The 18,570-nt window shown below is 40.2% G+C and overlaps 1 protein-coding gene across 1 annotated transcript in view; it reads right to left on the reverse strand.

The window, feature by feature from the left end:
• Positions 1–8,195, reverse strand: part of LOC133574466 (DNA repair protein XRCC4-like) — a 33,569-nt gene extending 25,374 nt beyond the window's left edge. Inside the window, exons 1-3 of the mRNA XM_061926622.1 lie at positions 8,070–8,195; positions 4,558–4,701; positions 1,326–1,516 (exon numbers count right to left, since the gene is read on the reverse strand). Of these exons, the coding sequence (XP_061782606.1) occupies positions 1,326–1,516; positions 4,558–4,699 (333 nt within the window). The 5' untranslated portion in view covers positions 4,700–4,701; positions 8,070–8,195. The remainder of the gene's footprint in view (positions 1–1,325; positions 1,517–4,557; positions 4,702–8,069) is intronic.
• Between the last annotated feature and the right edge of the window lie 10,375 nt (positions 8,196–18,570).

Raw genomic sequence — 18,570 nt, forward strand, 5'->3', positions numbered from 1 at the left:
CAATAGAATGTTCTAGGGTTAGACTGGTCTCAAAATGTATATTGGCAAAGCTTTGAGAATATACAACAAAATACCTATTCTGTCTCTGGTGGTTTTTCAACTCAGCTTTAAGTGTCGTAAAGAGCTTGGGAGCGAATTGGGACTTGAATTCCCTGGGAGGAACAACTGGTCCAAAACGCAACAAAGGCTATGCAGAACCAAACTAAAACTGAACTGGCTACAAAGTAAACAAAAACAGAATGCTGGACGACAGCAAAGACTTACTGTGGAGCAAAGGCAATGTACATCCGAACATGACATGACAATCAACAATGTCCCCACAAAGACGGATACAAACAACTGTAATATTCTTGATTGCTAAAACAAAGTAGATGCGGGAAATATCGCTTAAAGGCAGACATGAAACTGCTACAGGAAAATACCAAAAAAAAAAAGACAAAAAGCCACCAAAATAGGAGCGCAAGACAAGAACTAAAACACTACACACAGGAAAACAGCAAAAAAACTCTAAATAAGTCATGTCGTTACAGTACACCTACTTTGAGACAAGAGCTATATGGTTGGTTATGCTTTAAATTCATATCCAACAATTGCAACAACGACTTTTTACTGTCAACTGAGTTTTGTTTTTTAATGATTTCTGCTGGTCGTGTGCCTCCGGATTTTTTCAACACTAAAAATGTGCCTTGGCTCAAAAAAGGTTGAAAAACACTGGTCTACATAACATGTAATTGTGGTTCTTTGGTCAAAATGCTGCATAGATGATGTTTTACACATCATCTTCAAGTAGCTTTCTGACAGTCGCTTCAGGATGTGCTGTTTTGTGGGCGGTCTTATTTACGTGGCTCACCTTCGGCGGCGTCTTCTCCCCGTCATCTATGTTGTAGCGGTGTAGCGTGCAAGGACGGGAGTGGAAGAAGTGTCAAAAGATGGAGCTAACTGTTTTAATGACATTCACACTTTACTTCAATCAATAACGGAGCAGCATCTCCTCATCCGTGGCTCACTAGTGCAACAACAACGCCGGAAATGTGTCCCGTGACCGGAGCTCTCTAATAACTAAAGTTCCTTGGGTGAATAATGTAAACTCACTACACCGGTATGTTTTAGTGCTTTCATGGCAGATATAAGTAAGAACTTTACACTACTTTATATTAGAAATGGCAACAGCGGAGGATGAATGTCCCATAACAAGAAGATAGAGGAAAAGAAGAAGCTTATCCACTACGGCACGGACTACACAATAAATAAATAATAAATAAAGTTGGTATGGTACGGTATGGTATGGTATGGTAATTGCAGTCTGTAAAATCAGGTCATCTCACCGAGATGTCCTTCAGAACTTTGTCGTACGTCAGCGTGAGGGCTGCTTCCTGACTGGGCGGAGATGGCGAGAGGTTGAAACGGTAAGAGTCGAAACTTTCCGCCTGCGTCAGCGCTTGCTGGAGGTCCTGGATGTACTTCTCCTCTGGCATCTCCAGCTCGGCTGCCTCCTGGCACGTCACCGCCTCGCTGACTGCAGAGGACAAGCAGGAGCGTGAACACACAACCAGAAACAGTCCAGCAGGCTGAAGATCATCATCATCTACACAGAGAAGGTACCGTATTTTACGGACTATAAGTCGCAGTTTTTTTTTCATAGTTTGGCCGGGCTCCAGTGCGACTTATATATGTTTTTTTCCTTTTTTATTATGCATTTTCGGCAAGTGCGACTTATACTCCGGTGCGACTTATACTCTGAAAAATACGGTACTTATGATTAGTGATCATTAGGGGTGTCAAAAAAAGCAATTTTCAGATTAATCATGATTCTTATTCATAACGATTCTTAATTGATTTAAAAAATCTAAAATATTGTCTTTTTTTTACCTGTCCTGTCCCACAAGTCAGGCAAATCATAAAGTTGATGTAGATGCCAATATTTGCTGTATAGATTTAATTTGAAAAAAGAGAAGTGTTGGAAACGTATCTTGTTGGCTTATTTGTCCATCTATCCATCCATTTTATACCACTTGTCCCTTTTGGGTCGCGGGGGGTGCTGGAGCCTATCTCAGCTGCATTCGGGCGGAAGGCGGGCTACACCCTGGACAAGTCGCCACCTCATCACAGGGCCAATGCCTTATTAGGGCCCGCATGGCCCATTGTATAAGGACTCCCAAAGGGAGTCCTTATACAATTGGACATAAGGACCTATTGAATTTGTAAGGTTTTATTCTTTCTTCTTCTTCTTATTATTATTATTCTTCCGCAACTTTGCGCTGTAATTTGACCCCCTTAACATACTTCAAAACTCACCAAATTTTACACACACATCAGTAATATATGGCAAAACTTTTTATCAAAAACCAAACCTCAAAACTCAAAATTGCGCTCTAGCGCCCCCTACGAAAAAAAAACTAGACTGCCTGTAACTCCCACTAGGAAGGTCGGAGAGACATGAAACAAAAACCTTTATGTAGGTGTGACTTAGACCTAGATTTCATAATAGTATATTCTCGGGCAAAAATCAACAGGAAGTTGGCAATTCCCCCTTCAAGACAAAAAAGTACTAAAAACAGTAACTTTTGCCTCTTTGAGCTGTATTTTCACCCTCTTAACATGCTTCAAAACTCACCAAACTGAACACACACATCAGTACTGGCAAAAATTGCGATCTATTAAAAAAAAACTAACCCCAAATCTCAAAATTGCGCTCAGAAAAAACTGCTCCTCGGAAGAAAAAAATGACAAAACTGCCAGTAACTCCCACTGGGAAGGTCGGAGAGACATGAAACAAAAACCTCTATGTAGGGCTCACTTAGACCTACATTTCATATATTGACAACCCCCAGCAAAAATCAACAGGAAGTTTGCAATTTCCCCTTCAAAACAAATTTTTTTTATAAACCGGTCACTTCTCTTCAAACATTATCTCCTCTGAGCGCGTTTGTCGTATCAGCTTCAAAATAACAGGAGAGAGATTGAACCCTTCCAAATAAAAGTTATAGAAATAATTTTTCTAACTGCTCCGGTTTTGATTTTATGAGCCTTCAAAGAACCGCTGCGCTGATGCTGCTGCGCTGCTGTTTTTTTAAGATGGCTGCTTAAAAGCAGGAAGCACCAACGTGCCCACACAATGCAGACAAGGTAGGTACACTAGACAAAAGTCTTGGGACACTTCAGACTAAAAGTAGACAAAAGTATTGGGACACTTGGGACTAAAACTTGACAAAAGTATTGGGACATTTAGGACTAGCACCTGCCAAATATGCGGGCCCGACCAATGCTGCTTGCAGCTTTAATTTGTATTTGACTTTATTAAATATGTGGAAGCATTTTATTAAACAAAACCAGTTTTATTTTAAATAATATAGTAATTGATGAGAGCTCTTTATCTAATTTATCATTTCCGTCTCCGGCGGGCCGTCTCACGGCACCGCAATCTTTGTCTCCGGCGGGCCTTCCTACGGCGCCATCATTTCTGTCTCCGGCGGGCCGTCATCTCGTCTCTGACGGGACGTCTCTGAAGGGCCGTCCCTCGGCGCCGTCATCTCCGTCTCCGGCGAGCCGTTCCTCGGCGCCGTAATCTTCGTCTCCGGTGCCGCAATCTTCGTCTCCGGTGCCGCAATCTTCGTCTCCGGCGGGCCGTCCCACGGCGCCACAACCTTCATGTCTGGCGGGGCCGTCCAACAGGCCCATCGTCGGTACTTGTTCCGGCTAGAATCCGTCCCTAAAGGAGGGGGGTTGGGGGTTTGTACTGTGACGATCTGTCACATTCACGTTTGTGTTTATTTCCTGTTGGCGCTCTTATTTTAGTTCCACTTCCTGCATGTCTCCCTGAGCGCTAGTTTCTCTCACCTGTCCCTGATTGGCAGCCTGGCACACTCGGTTGCAGTTGCCAATCAGGCTACTATTTATGCCTACCTCGCCCTCCAGTCAGGGCTCGATGATTGTCCCGTTTCCCCATTTCCTTTTTTTCGACATTAAAGTCATGTTTTCCTGCGCTACGCCTGCCATCTCTGCATCCTGGGGTTCAAGATCGACAGCAGTTGCTGAGATTCACAGCCCTAGTAATTATAAAGAAATCAGAAGAATTGGGGTCGAAGAATTGAACTCTGTGGAACACCAAGACAGGCAAGTCTTTTTACGACTGGAATGTGCACACAAAATAGTGTGTCAGCGTGTTTAGATCACTGGTTGGAAAGACAACACTGAGTCTAATAAGTGCTGCTTAACAGCTTAAAGAACATGGCCGAAAGCGCAACATGTGGAACGTTAGGGAAGATCAGAAGCACATCTGGTGTCTATTGAGACTACCATGCAAGCTTGGTGGCGCAGGACAGTAGATGACATCTTCTTGTTTGGACACTCAGCAAAAGTTTGAAACATGCACTATCAACACCTACAGGACCCAAGTAGAACTGCAGCTACCGAAACATACTTCACATACAAGACGTCTTCTCAAACTGTCATAAACCTTCCAGTGAGTCGACCTCTTTAAAAGGAGCACAGGTCGTGTGGGGGGTCCCACAGGTGAAACATGTAGCCAGTGCATGGAGGAGAGTCTAACAGTTTTACCTTCTCCTCTCCAAGCATCTTGTCCATCAGTCAGCAGCAGCTGGAAGCCTGACGCCAAACCCCGCTCATCCCGGTCCACCCGCAGGAAGTAGGAGGAGCCTAGCTCTGAGGAGACGGAGATCTGTCGCACTGATGATTGCATCACTGCAGTTAAAAAAAACATTTGAGACGAGATCATTCGTATTCTATGTTAATATACTATGTCATGTATGGAAGTAGAATTGGCTCACATCAACATGATATTAATACATATGCATATAATAATAAATATACAGATACAAATGTGATAAACAAATAAATAATTTGTATAAATAAACGCGTATTTGTAAATATATTTTTGAGATTTGAAAATATATACAAATAAAATGTATAAATATAAAAATGTGACATACAAATAAATCAAGAATTTGTATAAATAAACGTGTATTTGTAAATATATTTTTGAGATTTGAATATAAATATGCTTGATTTTGTATTTGGATTGAATTTGCATATGTGGATCGCTTTTTTTGCTTTTGTGTCGATGAGACATTCCTCCCACAAACCAGATGCACAAATCAATGTGGAGTTACACACTCCCCTGAACAACCAGCAGAGGGCACTGCAGCCAGAGCGGTCTGAGTCACAGAGCATTCTCTGCACAAAAACAATCCACGTCTTTACAGAGAGAACGCACAACGGGCCTGAGCTTGCTAACGTTGGCGTTGTATTAGCTAATGCTAATTCATCCAGTTAATCTGAAAGACTGTGCTAGCTGCTTATTTTATTGTATCAATGCCGTTTAATGACCTTGTACCGATGTAGATATTGATCTCTTATCAGTGCAATGTGTGTCAAATCATCATCATATATCAATCATCATATGACCCTCCCTAGTGTGCCTCTGATTGGCTCGCCAGTGTCTGACCATGTCTGTGACCCAGACCGCTCTGGCTGCAGTGCCCTCTGCTGGTTGTTCAGGGGAGTGTGTCGGTCACATTGATTTGTGCATCTGGTTTGTGGGAGGAATGTCTAATCGACACAAAAGCAAAAGAAGCGATCCACATATGCAAATTCAATACAAATACAAAATCAAGCATATTTATATTAAAATTTCAAAAAAATATTTAAAAATACACGTTTATTTATACAAATTCTTGATTTATTTGTATGTCACATTTTTTTATTTATAAATTTTATACGTATATGTTTTCAAATCTCAAAAATATATTCACAAATATGCATTTATTTATACAAATTATTGATTTATTTGTATATCACATTTGTATTTGTATATTTATTAATATATGCATATGTATTAATATCATATTGATATATATATAAGTTGATGTAAGACAATTCTACTTCCATAGTCATGTGACAGCACTGCAGATAAAATGGTACTGGATCTGCACATCATTGAACAAATGAATACATGTGATGGTGGCGAACATCAGAACAGAGGAACCCTCAACTGGAGTGTAGTTTCCTAATGAAGCCTTAGCTTGACGCTCCTCTACTTTCTCCTGCTCCCGCTTGCTGCGGCAACAACACATAAAACTCCAGACGCTCCTCTTCGTTTTGTATCGTTTATTTGGCATACTTGCCAACCCTCCCGGATTTTCCGGGAGACTCCCGAAATTCAGCGCCTCTCCCGAAAACCTCCCAGGACAAATTTTCTCCCGAAAATCTCCCGCAATTCAGGCGGAGCTGGAGGCCACGCCCCCTCCAGCTCCATGCGGACCTGAGTGACGTGTTGACAGCCTGTTCACAACATTGCCGTAAACAGCAATGTTGTGACACTTTTAAATAGGACAATACTGCCATCTACTGTACATGCATAAGTGACCCACCCATAATGTGTCACATTTTTGTGTTGATTTATTTATTTTATTTTGTGGTTTGAATTCGTTTTTGGAGCTGTCATTCCACATTGATCAGTATTCACATTGGTCAGTAGGGGGCAGTAGGGCGTTTCTTCCCAATTGAATGCTATCACCTGCAGACCGGAAGTGTCTTGTCATTCTGATGAGCACGACCAGTCTGTGAACAATTGAAACGTCCTGTGTGCTTTTTCCTCCTGTATAACAGGTTAGTTTTGGTGAATCAACTCACTGAATAATTTTAAATGTGATCTTTATAAGTTTAAGTACACATTCTGATGGTGGAGCCTAACTCTAAAGTGCTTGTGAGTTGTAGTTTGTATTTGTGAATGAATCCAGTGCACAGCTGCAGTAATCAATACAAAAAGGCGACGTGAGTGCGCAATGTTTATATAGGAACTTCTGATCCTAATTCAGACTCCCAAATTAGAGCTCCCGTTTTCTTATTGATTTTATTATGTATATTTGTATAATGTGTGTGTTCTGAAATAGTGACAGAGAATAGAACAAGGATGGACAATTCAACCCTTAACTCAACAATGACTAGATGAGTGTTATGTGTGTGTGTATATGTGTAAATAAATGAACACTGAAATTCAAGTATTTCTTTTATTTATTTATATATACATATATATATATATATATATATATATATATGTAATAAAAAAAAAATATATATATATATATATATAGCTAGAATTCACTGAAAGCAAGTATTTCTTATATATATATATATATATATATATATATATATATATATATATATATATATAAACCACGCCACCGACCACGCCCCCCGCCCCACCCCCGACCACGCCCCCACCCCCCCACCTCCCGAAATCGTAGGTCTCAAGGTTGGCAAGTATGGTGTGTGTGTGTGTGTGTGTGTGTGTGTGTGTGTGTGTGTGTGTGTGTGTGTGTGTGTGTGTGTGTGTGTGTGTGTGTGTGTGTGTGTGTGTGTGTGTGTGTGATCATGGGGGCACGATTTGAGGGTGGAGAGCTGCCAGGTCAAATGTATCCTTGCAACTAAAGCACTGTGATCTTCCATTGGTGGTATCTAAGACATTCCAGAAAGCTCCTTACGTCATTTTATTTATTTATTTTTGCAAATTAGCACTTGTGAAGCAGTAGGAAAAGCTTTGAGCAGCATCCAGTGTGTCATCACAGAACACAACTTGTCATTTGCTGCAAGTACAGGTGCACTACTGATGATGCTCACACATGTTTACACCTTTAATCCCCTTAATGCTTCACCTGCATGCACGCAGACCGCCAACAGGCACTGGAAGCGAACCATACCTAGGGTGAAAACTTGTATTGTTTAGGTATTAAAAGCAGAAAGAGCAGGTTGCAGCACATTGGTGACGTCATGACAATCAGCAGCTGTCAAACACCAAAAGGATGCATCTAAACTCCTGATGTTTCAGAAGTATAGGGTCAAAACAAAAACAGAAGTTACTGCCTTGTGAAAGTGTCACTTTGTAGTTGCTGCTGTATTTATTTGTTCGTAGTTCGCTAATTGTAAACAGCGGGCTGTTGTTTAGATGCTAACTGTTAGCTAACAGGCTAGCACCGAGCTTGAAGCGTGACAAATAACACGAACGTAAGAAACACAACATAAATGTTAATATATTTATTTTTCCAACTCACCTCCAAGTGGTTCCTGTCAAGCGCGGCGGATAGTTTCATGAATAAAGTTATCTTTTCTCCTCAACTAAAACATCCCGACGGCGCCGGTAGACTTCCTGCTACGTCATCACCAAGCGACAACACAACATGCTTCAATTGTTTGTTTGTTTTTGTTTTTTTATTTGTTTTATTTTATAAACCTTTCTTTATAAAACATGCTTCAATTGTGTTGAGTTTAAAATAAATAAATACAATTTGGGTTGTGTTTGAAGAAATATTGGACTGTGTTTTACCATACTTGCCAACCTTGAGACCTCCGATTTCGGGAGGTGGGGGGCGTGGTCGGGGTGGGGCGGGGGCGTGGTTGGGGCGTGGCTAAGAGGGGAGGAGTATATTTACAGCTAGAATTCACCAAGTCAAGTATTTCATATATATATATATATATATATATATATATATATATATATATATATATAAGAAATACTTGACTTTCAGTGAATTCTAGCTATATAGATAATTATTTTATTATATATATATATATATATATATACATATATATATATATATATATATATATATATATATATATATATATATATATATATATATATATATATATATATATATATATATGTATGTATGTGTGGGAAAAAATCACAAGACTACTTCATCTCTACAGGCCTGTTTCATGAGGGGTTCCCTCAATCATCAGGAGAAATCTCCTGATGATTGAGGGAACCCCTCATGAAACAGGCCTGTAGAGATGAAGTAGTCTTGTGATTTTTTCCCACACATACATATATTGCGCTCTACTACGGTATCGAGCACTATTTTTTGGATAACCTTATTAAGACATATATATATATATATATATATGTATGTATATATATATATATATATATATATATATATATATATATATATATATATATATATATATGTATGTATATATATATATATATATATATATATATATATATATATATATATATATATATATACATATATATATATATATATATATATATATATATATATATATATAAAAATAAAATAAATACTTGAATTTCAGTGTTCATTTATTTACACATATACACACACATAACACTCATCTACTCATTGTTGAGTTAAGGGTTGAATTGTCCATCCTTGTTCTATTCTCTGTCACTATTTTTCTAACCATGCTGAACACCCTTTCGCAGGTACCCAGAAAGGTTTCGAGTACCACCAAAAAAAACTGAATCTCTGAAGACAGTATAAAAATCTGTGTTAAAGGTGTACAAATACTGTTTGTATAATAAGCATGTTATTGTTTACAAATGAGGGTTAAGAGTTCAGTACTAAAAAAAAAAAAGAATGTGGCTTAAGTACAGTTTTTTAATTGAGCTGCTGCATTTTTTTGGTTGGGTTGTTTATTTATTTTGAGGAACTTCTCCATTTCTAAAAGGGGAGGAATGTTATAGAGTGATCTATGTTTGTCTGTTGCCATCTCCTGGTGAATGTTGGCTATAGCGTACTTTTTGGTTGGCCAACGATTTACGTGGTGTTGCGCACCTGACGTCAAGTGTGTGAGTCTGTTCCGAAGTCTACAGTAAAGAGACGTACTTCATCACCTCGCCTGGTTATTGCCTCCAACTCAATATATTACAACAACATTGCTGTTTACGGCAGACGAACTGCTTTACGGTAGAATAAAACATGACTGCTGTTGTTGTGTGTTGTTGCCGCGCTGGGAGGACGTTAATGAAACTGCCTAACAATAAACACACATAAGAAACCAAGAACACGCCCTCCATCATTCTACAGTTATAACGTGTGTTGTGGGAAAGCAGACGTGAATACAGGCTGTTGACACGTCACTCAGGTCCGCATGGAACTGGAGGGGGCGTGGCTTCCAGCTCCGCCTGAATTTCTGGAGATTTTCGGGAGAAAATTTGTCCCGGGGGGTTTTCGGGAGAGGCGCTGAATTTCGGGAGTCTCCCGGAAAATCCGGGAGGGTTGGCAAGTATGGTTTTACAGTAATAATTCTCCATCCATCCGTCCATCTTCTTCCGCTTATCCGAGGTCGGGTCGCGGGGGCAGCAGCCTAAGTAATAATTCTGTAGTAATAAATCTTAAAGAAAAAAACTATTTCTTTAATTTATTTTTTGTCCTGTCCAGCTTCTCAGGCAAATCCTATAGTTGATGTAGATGCCCATATCGGCTGTTCAGATTTACTTTACAAAAGTTTAGGATACTTTTCTTTTGATTGATTGATTGAAACTTTTATTAGTAGATTGCACAGTACAGTACAGTTAGTCGTGGACCCCGACTTAAACAAGTTGAAAAACGTATTCGGGTGTTACCATTTAGCAGAGGTGTGGACTCGAGTCACATGACTTGGACTCGAGTCAGACTCGAGTCATGAATTTGATGACTTTAGACTCGACTTGACAAAATGTAAAAAGACTTGCAACTCGACTTAGACTTTAACATCAATGACTTGTGACTTCACTTGGACTTGAGCCTTTTGAATTGACATGACTTGACATGACTTGCTACTTTCCCCAAAACCCAAAGATGAAAAAGTTATTCGGGAGCGCTCCGTATTTTTCATTGTGTACTTGTCTATCAGCGTTGCGTGTGTCAGCTGGTGTGCTCTCAGTACAACAGCCAATCAAATTAGATCTACTTTGTTTTCATCACACAGCATTCATCCAATCAAATTGCAGGACAACCAAGGAAGAAGACATGTCCAAGCCACACGCCAGTGAACAAAAAATGATACCTAAAATAATTTTGTTTGGGTATAAAAATTACGAGGTGGTCAACACAAAACGGTTTGCAGTATGCAACACATGCGGTTCGAAAATTACTGATGGAGAGGCAACAACTTCCAACTTCGTCCGGCATTTGAAGTTGCACAAAGAACGGTAAGTTTTGAATGTAAGATAACGTTTATTGGCTAAGTAACGTGACTTTTATTTGCTGTGTAGTTAAATCAGTGAGGCTGTAAACTCACTGCTAACGTTATAACGTTATTGCAAACACGGGAATCTGTTGCAGTTCACTACCTTATTCATACTTTTTGTTCAGTGATTTTTTTCAAGCAGGGTTACGTTAGTCAACATATCACACGTAACGTTAGACGGCGGTCAGCAGCACCACGTATTTTAGCCACCTAAAAAAAGACAAAAATAGTAAAATAAAGGTCAGTTAAAATGTATACTATATTATGAATATGTGTACCGTTTTAGCTAGCTTTCTGACATACTGTTGGTTGTTTACCTCAGTGGTCCCCAACCACCGGGCCGCGGCCCGGTACTGGTCCGTGGATCGATTGGTATCGGGCCGCACAAGAAAAAAATTTGTTTTTCTTTTTTATTAAATCAACATAAAAAACACAATATACACTTACAAGTAGTGCACCAACCCAAACAAACTCTCCCCCCCCTTTTGTTCTGGGCATTGAACATGAAGACTCTTCCTTCACTGTTCCGAGTGGCCATGAGAGTCTTGGCAGTGCCTGCCTCCAGTGCTCCAGTGGAGCGAGTTTTCAGCCATGGTGGCATCATACTACGCCCCCATCGTGCACAAATGACTGACAGACTCTTGGCTAATTTGGTCTTTTGCAAATGCAATGCAGCATAGGGCCCTGACATATAAAAAGTACAACTTTTTTGTTATGTTCACGTATATGTCATGTTTTTTCAATGTTAACACTTTTGTACAAATAAGTACATTTGCACTTTATTTTTCAATGTGTTTGTTCTGTAAAGGAATGAGTTAATGTTTAAAATGACTGGTTAATAGTGCTATTATAAAGTGCAATGTCAGCACAATTTTCTTTCCTGCAATTTAAAATGCACTTGTTTTAATAAATAAATACAGCGTTTGAAAAGCATACACAATCTGTGTTAATATATTAGTCTGTGGTTAAAAGGACTTGAAAGGACTCGAAACTCAAAATGCAGGACTTAGGACTTGACTTGAGACTTTCCAGTCTTGACTTTGGACTTGACTCGGGGCTTGCCTGTCTTGACTCGGGACTTGACTCGGACTTGAGGGCAAAGACTTGAGACTTACTTGTGACTTGCAAAACAATGACTTGGTCCCACCTCTGCCATTTAGTGGTCAATTGTACGGAATATGTACTGAACTGTGCAATCTACTAATAAAAGTTTCAATCAATCAATCAAAAAATTCCATACAATTGACCACTAAATGGTAACACTTGACGTTTTCGTTTAAGTCGGGGTCCACGTTAATCAATTCATGGTATGTTGCCTTATTTGTATTTTACTTTATTAAATGTGTTTATATTGATATTTATATAGAAAGAGAAAAAAAGGAAGACAGAGGGGGAAATTGTGGGGACAAGAGGGGGATAAGACAGAGAGACAAAAACAACAACAGCAAACACAACAATAACAACAACAACAATAGTGCAACATCAGCAAATTTGATATGTACAAATATGATGGTAAAAGTGATAGCGAAATAAATAATAACACAGAAATGAGCATTATTACACTACAAATGGAGCAATACAAATACCAATAGAAATAGCGCTATTGATTTTTGATTGATTGATTGAAACTTTTATTAGTAGATTGCACAGTACAGTACATATTCCGTACAATTGACCACTAAATGGTAACACTTTTTCAACTTGTTTAAGTCGGGGTCCACGTTAATCAATTCATGGTAAATGATAATGAACAATACCAATAATTTACCTCTATTATCAACAATACAGTTGTTCAAATGCAACAACACATATACGCAATGATAACTAGAGATACAAAACAATGCAGAATTGCAAAAACACAATTTTGTAAATACTAAAACATCTTAAGCAACAGTTTAATATGAGCTCAATTGAAATGTTTCCAGATTTTTGGATTGTTATACAAAACACGTTATAAAAATGTTTATTACAAACTGTGGAGGGGGGGCGTGGTCTGCGGGCCTGCGGGGTATGTAAGGAACGGCCTTGAAGCCAGTGGCAGGTGAGTGGATTGGTTATCTAATCACCTCTCGCCCTTATTCAGAGGTGGGTAGTAACGCGCTACATTTACTCCGTTACATCTACTTGAGTAACTTTTGGGATAAATTGTACTTCTAAAAGTAGTTTTAATGCAACATACTTTTACTTTTACTTGAGTATATTTATAGAGAAGAAACGCTACTTTTACCCCGCTACTTTTATCTACATTCAGCTCGCTACTCGCTACTAATTTTTATCGATCTGTTAATGCACGCTTTGTTTGTTTTGGTCTGTCAGACAGACCTTCATAGTGCCTGTGTTTCAACAAATACAGTCACTGGTGACGTTCACTCCGTTCCACCAATCAGATGCAGTCACTGGTGACGTTGGACCAATCAAACAGAGCCAGGCGGTCACATGACCTGACTTAAACAAGTTGAAAAACTTATTGGGGTGTTACCATTTAGTGGTCAATTGTACGGAATATGTACTGTACTGTGCAATCTACTAATAAAAGTTTCAATCAATCAATCAAAAAATTCCATACAATTGACCACTAAATGGTAACACTTGACGTTTTTCAACTTGTTTAAGTCGGGGTCCACGACTAACTGTACTGTACTGTGCAATCTACTAATAAAAGTTTCAATCAATCAATCAAAAGTGTGAAGGAAAAAAGACCCTTTTTTATTTCAACCGTACATCCCGTCAAAAGCCTAAAGACTGACTGCACAGTTCCTGTCTTCACAATAAAAGTGCCGCTCCATCGCGCCTGCGCTTTCAAAACAAGAGTCTCCGAAAGCCAGCGCCAACAAGCTAGCAAGCTACGGAGTTTGCCGCCGATGTATTTCTTGTAAAGTGTATAAAAACTAATATGGAAGCTGGACAAATAAGATGCCAAAAACCAACCACTTTCATGTGGTATTAGACAGAAAGGAGGAACTTTTTTTCTCCTCCATTTGAAAACGTGGACGTTATCATCACTACTGTCTGATTACAATCAATGCAAGTCATCAGAATCAGGTAATACACCAACTTATATTCTTGTCTTCATGAAAGAAAGGAATCTATATGTGTTAAACATGCATGTATATTCATTAAAACACCTTTAACATGTAAACAAAAACGGCAAAATAAATAAATATAAATTATATACTGTACATATATATGTGTATATATATATATATATACGGTATATATATATATATATATATATATATATATATGTATATGTATATGTGTGTATATATATATATATGTGTATATATATATATATATATATATATATATATATATATATATATATATATATATATATATATATATATATATATATATGTGTGTGTGTGTTAGAGATGCGCGGTTTGCGGGCACAACCGCGGAGTCCGCGGATTATCCGCGGATCGGGCGGATGGAATTAAAAAAAATTAGATTTTATCCGCGGGTCGGGTCGGGCGGTTAAAATAAAAAAAAATTAGATTTGAAATAGATTCAGGCGGGTGGCAGTTAAACCAATTCGGAAATATATATACATAGTTAAATGTTGTTACCCACATACGAAAAACGAGCAGGCACCTGCTGCATATGCCACAACAGAAGAAAGAAAAAAAAAGAGATGGACACTTACGCAGCGGAGAAGGGACGCCTCGCCGGGGTCCGGGACCGAGGCCCCTTCCCCCGAGAGGGCCCCACCGGGAGCCGTAGCTGAGGCGATCCGCAAGAAGGGCCCGACGCACGTCCAGGGTCACCACCGCGCCCACCGCACCGACACCCCGCCTCGTCCGCCTTCGCCGCGGCCGGCGTCACGCGCAGCAGGTAAGCAGCTTACCTGCCCGCCACCCCCGTGGCCAGGGGGCTCGTAACAGGGGTCACTCCGCGCGCTCCGCCCGCGCAGCTTACCTGCCCGCCACCCCTGTTGCCGGGGGCGCGTAACAGGGGTCACTCCGCGCGCAGTGCGCTCACGAAAGGGGTGGGGCTCACCCTGGTTGATATAGACAGCAGGACGGTGGCCATGGAAGTCGGAACCCGCTAAGGAGTGTGTAACAACCCACCTGCCGAATCAACTAGCCCTGAAAATGGATGGCGCTGGAGCGTCGGGCCCATATACCCGGCCGTCGCCGGCAGCGAGACGCGCTTGGAGGTGCGCTCAGCGCGGCTCCCATATGATTGCGCACTGGTGTGCGTCTGGGTCGTGACCAGAGCCGGCCCAAGACATAAGCGTACTAAGCGCTTGCTTAGGGCCCCGCGGCCACCAGGGGGCCCCCAAAAGCAATTAACAAAAAAATTCTTATTTTTTATTTTTTGCATGTAGAGTCTGACTGATGATTTCTAAATGATCAAAGATATATTATTGTACAAAAACACAATTTTAGGTCAACATTTTTGCACATTGCTGTTTCAGGTTTTTGTTACCAAAAATAATAAAGTGAATCAGAATCAGCTTTATTGTCCAGTTATGTTTAACACACATGGAATTTAACTTCAGTAGACTGCGCTCTCTTTGTACAAAGTAAACATTAAATATGAACAATTAACTAAAAATATAAACTAGTAATTAAAGACTAATATGTACAAGACTGATGAGACAAGATGACACTTTTACTGTAAATACAAAGCTTTATCACTTGGACTGTTCAACCCCAGGCCACTCTTGTAGCTGAATGTTTTCTACATTTTAAGATTAGGAACCATATGTGGCACTCTGGACATCATTCGTTCATTCATTGGTATTATTTATGTTCTTAACTGGGCCACCCCCATATCTTTATAAATGACATGTCATTTGTAAAGACATGCCAGGCTGACAATAGGATAATGTAAACAACACTGCCAGAGCCGCGATGAGTTTATAGTAGGTGTGTGAATGATCAACAATCAATATTATTGGCAGAAATAGAGGGCCCCAAAATCAAATTTTGCTTAGGGCCCCATGGAGGCTTGGGCCGGCACTGGTCGTGACAGCGTGGCACGCGAATGTCTGTGCTGCATTGGATCAGTCTCCTTTCTTTAACAGGCAAAAGCTTTATAACCTCACTAATGCCTTGCATCGTCTATATTAAATATATAACATCGGGCGGTTGCGGGTGGGTGCGTTTCTGATCAAATGTTAGGTCGGGTGGATGGCGGATGGTTGACGACTTTCTGATGCGGTTGCGGATGAAATAATTGCCTATCCGCGCATCTCTAATATATATATATATATATATATATATATATATATATGATATGTGTGTGTATGTTACTCATCAGTTACTCAGTACTTGAGTAGTTTTTTCACAACATACTTTTTACTTTTACTCAAGTAAATATTTGGGTGACTACTCCTTACTTTTACTTGAGTAATAAATCTCTAAAGTAACAGTACTCTTTACTTGAGTACAATTTCTGGCTACTCTACCCACCTCTGCCCTTATTAGCAGCAGCCGGAGCGAGACACGTGGTTGGAGTTGGAGCCAGTGAGAGAGAGAGAGACACACAAGTATGAGACAGAGACTGCTGGAAAGCAATTCTGACCTGTATATGACAGTAAAAGACGTGCTCCCGAGAGATCTGTCGGCACCACAAACCTTATAAATAATATATGGGTATACAAACAGAATAGTACACAACTTTTGCAGTGATTTGCCTTCTCATAAATGAAATATGTGTTGTGGTGTTGACACATTACTGCTCCTCTGTGCTCCTTCCTGGTGGCGGAGGCAAAAGCAACAAGCTGCCTGCCACATGGGGAGGAGAGGGAAATGAAGAGATTATGGAGAAATCAAGACTTGACTTGAACAAACAGATGTTTCCTCCAGGAATAATTGCTTCTGGAGGCTGCCGGGGCATTTTAATGTTTGCTATAAAGTAAACACACACTGAGTCATTGTCAGAGATTTATGACGCATGTGTGCTTAAGTGCAGGCTGGGCAGTAGGCCTCGGGATCATGTAAACATGCTCCGTGGTGTTGGGGTCCATTTCCAAGTATCTCAGAGCAAATTGTGCATCTTCACACCGGAGGGAATGAATGACAGACATCGGCTGGAAGGAAATTCCAACCACACTGGCGGGAATAAACGCACAAAAAACACACGACTGCAGGGATTTCACAGGAAGTAGAAACCAAGCCTTTCCTGCTTCACTTTAGAATATAAAACTCACCGGCAATTTTTTTCATAGAATATAATGAAAATAATTTCTTCCAGTGTCAAGCTGTCGTCATGTAACACAGCCCATTCACTGTTGTAACAGTGAATCATATATATATATATATATATATATATATATATATATATGTATGTGTGGGAAAAAAAATCACAAGACTATTTCATCTCTACAGGCCTGTTTCATGAGGGGGGGTTCCCTCAATCATCAGGAGATTTTAATGGGAGCATTCGCATACCATGGTTTGTATAGGGCACAGGGTGGGTGGGTACAGGCTGGCGTAGGGGCGTGGTGATTGGCTCATGTGTTACCTAGGAGGTGTTTCCGTCTATGGCGGCATGCTGTTACAATTTCGCTGCGCTTGTTGAGGGATGACAGGTCTGGACGGTAAATAATAAACAGTTTCTCTTTCAAGCATAGGTTGCATCTTTTATTACCACTATTGTAAGGTGTGCTGGATGCAAGAATTTGCCATGTTATTGAATATTCAACATTATTGTCTTTGAGGTCCCAAATGTGTTTGCTGAGTTCTGTGGTATTCCGCAGGTTTTGGTTCCTGAAAGAAGCCTTGTGATTGTTCCATCTGGTTTTGAATTCTCCCTCGGTTAATCCTACATATGTGTCGGATGTGTTAATGTCCTTGCGTATTACCTTAGATTGGTAGACAACTGATGTTTGTAAGCACCCCCCGTTGAGAGGGCAATCAGGTTTCTTTCGACAGTTACAGCCTTTGTTGGTTTTGGAGTCGCTCTGTCCGGGGGCCGACGGCTCATTTGCAATTGTTTTGTTGCGGTTTGAGATGATTTGTCGTATATTGTTCATACAGCTGTAGCTCAATTTAATGTTGTTCTTGTTGAATACTTTCCTTAGGGTGTTGTCTTTGGGAAAGTGTTTGTCAATCAGATTGAGGAATTTGTGTCCAATGTTAGTTGAGACGTTTTTGCTGTATGGGGGGTTGTACCAGATGATGTCGTTTCGTTTTCTGTTCTTTTTTGGCTGGTTTCCTGGCGTGGGTTCATAGGTGAGGGTGAAATTGTATCCGCTTTCATCAAGGGCTTTTTGGTACGGGGGGGTTGCTTGGTCAAATTCAGCTTTGCTAGATGACAGCATCGATAGCCTTTTATTAATTCCGGTAGGTATTCTTTTCGTGGTGGTGGGTGGGTGGTTGCTGTCATGGTGCACGTATTGGAGTGTTGTGTTGGATTTCGTGAATGGTTGGTAGCTGTTATTTCTCAGGTTGAAAGTGACGTCAAGGAAGTTGACGGTTTGCTTGTTGGCTTCAATCGTGATCCGTAGGCCGTTCTCTTTGAAAATTTGGCATATGCGCTTCTTGGTATTCTCGCTGCTCCTTGGCGAGGCGCGACACACTGCCAGTCCGTCATCACGGTAAATACCAAGGTTCAGATTGA

The sequence above is a fragment of the Nerophis lumbriciformis genome, linkage group LG32, assembly GCF_033978685.3.
Source record: "Nerophis lumbriciformis linkage group LG32, RoL_Nlum_v2.1, whole genome shotgun sequence".
In the NCBI taxonomy this organism is placed as follows: Eukaryota; Metazoa; Chordata; class Actinopteri; order Syngnathiformes; family Syngnathidae; genus Nerophis; species Nerophis lumbriciformis.